The 7,737-nt window shown below is 40.0% G+C and overlaps 1 protein-coding gene across 2 annotated transcripts in view; it reads left to right on the top strand.

Moving 5' to 3' along the window:
* Positions 1 to 5,809, top strand: part of ccdc102a (coiled-coil domain containing 102A) — a 106,976-nt gene extending 101,167 nt beyond the window's left edge. For both annotated transcript variants that reach the window (XM_056371849.1, XM_056371859.1), the window contains exon 10: positions 2,669 to 5,809. In XM_056371849.1, the coding sequence (XP_056227824.1) occupies positions 2,669 to 2,801 (133 nt within the window). In that variant the 3' untranslated portion in view covers positions 2,802 to 5,809. The remainder of the gene's footprint in view (positions 1 to 2,668) is intronic.
* Positions 5,810 to 7,737: the final 1,928 nt, after the last annotated feature.

Raw genomic sequence — 7,737 nt, forward strand, 5'->3', positions numbered from 1 at the left:
CTCACACTATATCAGCTTTGCACAGTCCTCTGCCCCTTGCTCTCTGCCTCTCCTTATGCATTCTCTCCATTTTCTCCACATCGCTGCTCTTGCGCCTGGCAGCCAATCGCCAAGCTCCCAGTCACAGGTCACCATAGTAACAGAGAGCTCTGTCGTTGCTCGGCTCTGTGGGGGAGTGACAGGCGTGTCGGCATGGCAACAACTCCAGAGACTGACACAAATCTGTGTGTGTTCTTGTAGAGGGTATAGATTTAGCTTTTCTTTAATTCTGGATTTTTTTTCCAGACTGTGTGTGTGTGTGTGTGTGTGTGTGTGTGTGTGTGTGTGTGTGTGTGTGTGTGTGTGTGTGTATGTGTGTGTGTGTCGAGGGGGGCCTGGTTTTAAGTTTTAGGGCTCAGGTTAGAACTAGGTTTAGGTTTAAGTTAGGTTCAGGATCAGGTTTGAGGTCAGGCATTTAGTTGAGATGGTTGAGGTTAGGGTAAGGGTCTAGGGAATGCATTATATCAATGAGTGTCCTCACAGAGATAGAAGTACGTGTGTGTAGGGTTGGTGAAGTTTGAACATTTGAAAGACGTGGCTGTTTAGCAAACAAGGAGGTCAAAAGGAAAGTTTGAGTTTCATTTGGGACTCCTGGGACTTCTCTGCCATGATTTGACCATTTCTATATCTCACTATAGAACTCCCCAACCTAAAGGAAGTGTTATGCTAAATTGCTTGAGTACAACACAAGGCTCACACTAGCTTTTCTTAGGGCTTTTGACTACATCACATAGTCTTCTTCAGCAAAGTTTGAAGGTAAGCTGGCTAACTCAGTTAAAAGGTTTGTTAGCTTGGTTGCTAACTGGAAGTTCACACAGTTTATTCAAGAGATGTATTTGTAACATCAACTGTCTGATAACTGTATAAAAGTAATGCATTTAATTTATGTATTTATTTATGTATATTGTATACTGTATATTGTATATTATAGACTATTATATACTTAAACCATGGTCTTGGTCTCTTATGTGAACAGTCTGCATTTTTGTATCTTCCAAGAAGCCAGATGTCCAGCAACCATATCTAAAACAATATTAAATAAATACATAAATAATAATACATAAATAAATAAATACAGCTATGAAACAAATCCTGAAATAAATAAATTAGGTTATAAATGTAGAAATATATAAATACATGTACATAAACATACAAGTGAGTCAATAAATAAATAAATATAAATGAATAAATAAAGGAATAAAATTACATTATTATTTATGATGACAGTACCACAGAAGCTTTCAATGAGCTTGATCAATGTGTGATTCAGTTCTGTTGTGTTGCTGTTGCTTTGGTCTGAATCTTTGAGATAACCACACCTCCTCATTTGAATATAACAGATGGAAAAAATAAAAGTCCCCTGAAATATAAAAATTTAATTTCTAAAATAAAAAAACTATTTATTTATGTCATACCTGTATTTATTTATTTATTTATTTAAATTTGATTTAGATGGCATTCCATAGCAATTGTCTATGTGTGCAGAGGTGAGACAGTGTGATACATGATTTTCCCTGTGAGATGGTTAAGTTCATGTTAAGTTCAATCAGTTTTTGGTCAGCTTGACACCTTTCTTCACGCACTGCTTTAGAGCTGAGGGGTGTAATCATGGATGTGTGTTCAGACAGTGAGGAATCAAAGAGGTGGATTTAAATTCACTTCACCTGAAGCCTTGGTGCCTCAAACCATCCGAGTACCCTAACATTTAGTCAGATAAGTTTCATAATAGACCTGGCTTCACTCAATAGTCAATTTAAATCAGTTGGACGTGAACACAGCTCAGAGTGAAATGAGATTTCACTTGTTGAAATCAGCTCTTCTCTGGTGTTTTCACTTTTCCTTATAAATTGTCAGTGGTTTCAGCTGTAGTCAGGTAGTATACTTGACTGATGCTGAACAGGATCCAGTACTGATCTGTGCATGTCTTGATTGTATCTGCACCAGTCAATTCCCCTCATTGATGAGATACTCAGGACAGAATCTGTTACACAATGAATCTGAGTTTCCAGCAGATGTTTGCAACTGGTAAAATTCATGAATACAAGTGTTGTCAAAACTGCTGACTGACTTGATCCAGATACTTTAGTTATATTTTAAAGCTGCTTTTTGTTGCTCAATTTGGTGCATGTGAAATATACAAAATATTAGTGGTCCCCAGAGGAGGAATTCTGATGACTGTGATGATCCCCTGACTTTTTATATGGTCTACAGCAGGTGAACATTTTCACTTCAAGTGAGATATCTTCACATTTATCAGATGATCCCATAACTTTTCATCCATCACCATCAACAGGGCAGACATACCTTTAATACTAATGTCATTCCCACCAGCCTCAGCTGTTCTTTATCTGTAGTGCTGATTAACAGACATTAGCATGCTAACACGCGAAACTAGGATGGTGACCACAGTGAACATGCCAGCTAAATATCAGCATGCTAGCGTTATCATTTGGTGCAACTTAGCACAAAGCACCACTGTGCCAGTGTACCTGTCCTCACAGCTTCTGACATGGCATTCATTACAACACCAAGTGGGTACCTCCATAAACTTTCTCTTGCTGTTTGTGTGTGTGTAACTGTGTATCACACTAACATACATTTATACCCCCACCCGCCCTCTCTCTCCCAGACTGCGACGACAGCAGCAGAGTCCGGGTCTGTTTGGGAAGATGCGGTCGACCCGGTTCAGTCCTGAAAATCCAGATGGTCCAACCAGCGACATGGATGAGGAGGAGGAGGAACTGCAGCTCCAGATCCCATGACACACACACACACACACACACACACACACACACACACACACACACACACACACACACACACACACACAAGCAGCCTCTGAGCACTTGTAAACATTGTTTTTTGATATAGGAGGTGATAGAAGGTGAATGTTTTTACTCCGGAGGAAAAACATTGTTTTGTTTTGTCTTCTGTTCAACCAACACCAATCCAATCCAAACCAATCTAAAATTTTGGGATGAATTGTAACTAATTAATGACCATGTTAATGATCAATAATCAGTGTATCGTTAAAAAAACAAAAAAAAAAACAAAGAAAGCTTCATCAAATAAAAGCTTATGTATTATTTTCAGGTGACAAAGTTTTGAACCAGCAACAATATAATGAGCACACACCTTCACATAGAACACACACAGACATTCCCATGCTCTCACACATAGATAGACATAGATATTTGCATATTCAGACACACAAAAAATAGGACGGCGTTGACGTTAACAATGAACAAACTTCCGCCAAACCACAGGAACAGAGGCTGACACACATCATCCTATCAGTGTACTCAGTCATTCTTACCTCATATACATCACAAACATCATAGCTTTCTGGTCTGAACTGTGCTACTGTATTCACAGAAGGCTCCGCCCCTCAGCTCCATCACTAGTATTAATACTTGAAACATGACTGACAGCTGTGAGGAAAGGGACTGTTATGTCCCTCTCAGCTCCAAAGTGTTTTTATCACTTTAGCAACTAATGTGACTAAAACAGTCGGCCACGTTTTAACCAGTATTTGTAATTTGTAATGTGAGTATTTTCCTCTTGAATACCGAAGATTCAAAGTCCTTTTCTGATGCAATTAAAGTTCACTTCCATCACTGGGAGCACACTTAACAGCAACCAGCCTCATTACACCACAATGTGTGTGGAACAGGAATTTTCTGTAACTCACCCATCACACTCCGCTTCACTTTGCTCCATAGTAGAGCTGAATAATTAATCAAAATATTATTGAAATCTCAATATGGCCAAGAACAAAATCCAAATCACAGCAGCTGCAATTGGTCTGCAATTTGTCTAAAATGTATCACAACAGACCATGAATCTGGTGCTACAGAGACGCCAATATTCTCCACATGTAAGGAACATGTTTGTTTGGTACAAGACCCAACAAAAATTACATCATCATTGAAATCATGACTCATCTCAATATCTGTCAAAATAATTGCCATATGATTTTTTTCATGTCAGCCCTTCTCCATAGCAAGTATGGTTAATGTCGCATCATGGGTAGTTAGGGGTGTGTTCAGATGGCAAATGGACAGAGATAAACTTTATGCAGAACTACAGTTCTAACTGAGACCCAAACTCACCAAATTTCAGACTTGAACCCAACTCAAGACTGAGGCTGTATTTGTGTTATATGCTTTATAGGCTTTCACATAAAAAGTAACTAATCTGACAATAATAAACCAACACACAACATGGCATGGCACCAAACAGACAGACCGGAGACAAATTAAAGACCAAACAACATGAAGTGTCTCAGTCAGGTGTTGATCCTCCAGAACAGCTTCACTGCTCCAAGTCTCTGAACACAACTGGAGGATGAACCATTCTTCATAAACATATTTCCTCATGTTTTGATGATGATGGTGGTGAGCGCTGTCTAACAACAGCTGTCCAACATCTCACACAGTTCAACTGGACTGAGATCAGGTGACTGAAGGTCACAGCATATGATTTAAATCATCTTCATTAGGGATGCCACGATCCAATTTTTGTGCGATCAGTGGCTGATCAATCGGGCATCCCTAATTCTCATCCTCATCATACCCTCAATGACCCCTGTGACGTCTGTGGATGGAGACACTGTCATCCTGTTTCTACACTCATTCTTAGCTGTTTCCTTTAATGTGTCACTGTGTCTGTTTATAACTTCTACTAATGAATAAGTTGTAAAGTGATTAAATGTCGCACTCTTGTCTGAATATGACATCAGAATTCTGTCTACATTTGTGCTTCCTTCATGTACTGTAGTGTTTGAGGGAAATGTAAACTAGATAAAAAAGGCTTGTAACTCTTGAGTCTGATCACTTCATAATGTAGTGTGTTCCCAGCATGCCTGTGTCTCTGTCTGGTCCAGGTCTGAACAGGGACTGAACTAAAACCTGAATATTCATAAGCCAGAATCCAGCAATGTTGTGCTAAAAGAGGAAGAGATTTAAAGTTGAATGTCGTTCCTTGATGCATTGAAGGTTTAAATTGTATAGACATTATAGCTTGACTGGTGATCCAATACTGTTGAATTGGAAGCTTCCTTTTCTGCCTACCACAGGGTCAACAGGGTCTACATCCAGAACTAAACCACACAGACCAGTACTCCAAACAGCAGGGGCTGGAAATACATCCAAAGTTCAGTTGTTCTGTTCTGTTTGGATGTGTTATGTGCAGATATGATTTTATGCAGTGTTTATGCTGATATTCAGTATTTTACAGTATTGTAATTTTCACTCCCTCAGATCCAAAGTGTGTACTGTATGTCCAGTAATTCCCTCAGGGCTGTATTCAGTCAGGGGGAAGAACCTCTAAAGCAGCATTTAGACCCATAATGAGATAATGAAACTGTCACTAACGCCCAGGCCAGTAAAACTCTGCAGGTTTAATACTCCCAGGCTCCCTCAGGACGACCCATGTATTCAACAGGAGGGGGGGTTTGGATACGCTGTGTGTTGGACTGAAGAGTTCATTTGTTTGTGCAGAGCTGGGCCTGGTTAACTCTCCAGTCTAACAGTGGACAGATGTGAAAGCAATAGAACATCCTTAAATTCTCCACCTCCATCAGCAGACACTCTGCCTTGGCCTCCACCCTGACGCAGGAAGGGGACCAAGATATTTTTACTGATCAGAATTCTGAACTATTTATGTTGTTGTTGTTATGGTTTAGTTTTATAAATGAACTGTACCACAGTGGTTTTGTATTAGTGATATAAATGTCAACTGTACATATAAAGAAACATAAGTCCCTGTGTCTTTTTTCTCTTTACTGTGTATGTGCATGTATCATCTGTAGATCATTTTTCACAAAGTTTTTCTCCTGAAGAAAAACAATACATTCTCCTGAATGGACAGTGATTTTTCACAGACTCTTTGGAATATGATCCCATGATAATGTTCATAGATTAAACAAATTACAATACAATATTTTTCCAGTTCAGTTATTTAAGATGAAAAAATGGCCAAATAGCCAGTCCTGTCTGGCATCAGTCACAAGCCATAAAAGATGTTCATTGTAAGGACGTGCAGAATTATGGACCCAAACTTGACACTTTGTTAGTCTTCCCACCATCAAACTATCAAATTGATAGGAAACAAGAGACAAAGGACTCTTCTCTCACAAACAGACCATGCCGTTAGCATGTCAGAGAGACACTCAACCAGACCAAGGGTCAAAGAGTCAGCTCCAGAGGATCAACGAAAGGACACCAGGCAAACTGGAAAGCATAGGCAAAAAATCCAGTTTGTAACAATAAGACCCTGCATATTGATATTCCATTGTTTCTTATATAGGAAAAGTAACACAAATGACTGATTGTCACTAAGGTGTGAATCCTGGCCTCTCTGTACCATGTATGAATAGAAACACACACACACACACAAGCCAAACTCCCTTCCTCTGTCCCTCTCTAGATAAGAGTCATAAACTACAACCCACATTCCAATCCTGAGAAGTGAGCAGCAGAACTCTCATCACAGACACAGATCTGAGGAAGAATATAAAATTAAATATGTAACTGTTCTGTTACTCATGAGATGTTTCTATGTAATAGGTCAATCCCAAACTTCTATCCTATCAAATGGTTGAAATGTAACATGTAGACTTTACAACAATTTCTTTTATGTGACCACACTGTCAGCATCCTTCACACAAGGTAACATACACAACATGACATCCAGAATGTTAATATTACTACTATTACAGTTGAAGAACTGCTGTGTAATCCACATTTAAAGACTATTAGCTTTAGGGAATGTTTAGTATGTTGTTTGATGAGTTAACCACTAGTATTATGATTAATTTCAGGTTTTGAAGGATGTAATATGAAATCCACACTTGTATTATTCCTGTCTGTCATTATTAGTGCCATTACGTTTATATGTTGTTTCATTTAATGTTTTATGGTCATGGTGTAATGTAACTAATGTGCGAGTTTATACGTAAACTTGCCTAATGTGCAATCTTATATTTTCTATTTTCTTCTATTTCACCACCCGGGCCAGTTGCTTTTCCAGGACATAGCCTCTTGAGCTCCACCCTCACCTCCTCCGCTGTAAAGGACATCATCCACTCCAATAATTTCTTTGTAGGGGAACTGTATGTGTTCTAGTGCATGTTCAACCTATGGCTTCAGAAGGTGGAGAAGCAGCAACTCCTCCTGGTCTTCATGATGAGTGATGTGAGGGCCACCAGGCTGTAGTCATTTTTCTCAGTCGCTCATCCTACTTTAGGTACCGGAACAAGTCATGATGTCTTCCACAGGACCGGGACCCTCCCTGCTTGAAGGCGTAAGTTAAAGATCCTCTGGAGAGGCTCAGCCAGCTGGGCTGCACAGTCCTTTAACAGCCTCGGACACACACCATCCAGGCCTGTTGCCTTTCCAGGACGTAGCCTATTGAGCTCTGCCCTCATCTCCCCTGTTGTAAAGGACAGGAAACTTGACCCCAGTGTGGAGGGAGTTGCAGCTGCAGTGTCAGGTTGTGAAGGAGATGCCGTAGGAGAAGCTGCAGCTGAAGCAGTGGGAGAGAGAACAGGTGAGGCTGTGTCACACCTGTTGGAGAAAAGGTTGAACTCATTGGCCTTGTCCTCATCACGTGATGTTGCCTGGCTGTTTTTCTCTTTAAAGCCAGTGTTGGTCCTCATCCCCTTCCACACTTCTCTGGTGTTGATGTGCTGGAGCT

Source organism: Seriola aureovittata, chromosome 1, assembly GCF_021018895.1.
Source record: "Seriola aureovittata isolate HTS-2021-v1 ecotype China chromosome 1, ASM2101889v1, whole genome shotgun sequence".
Taxonomy (NCBI): Eukaryota; Metazoa; Chordata; class Actinopteri; order Carangiformes; family Carangidae; genus Seriola; species Seriola aureovittata.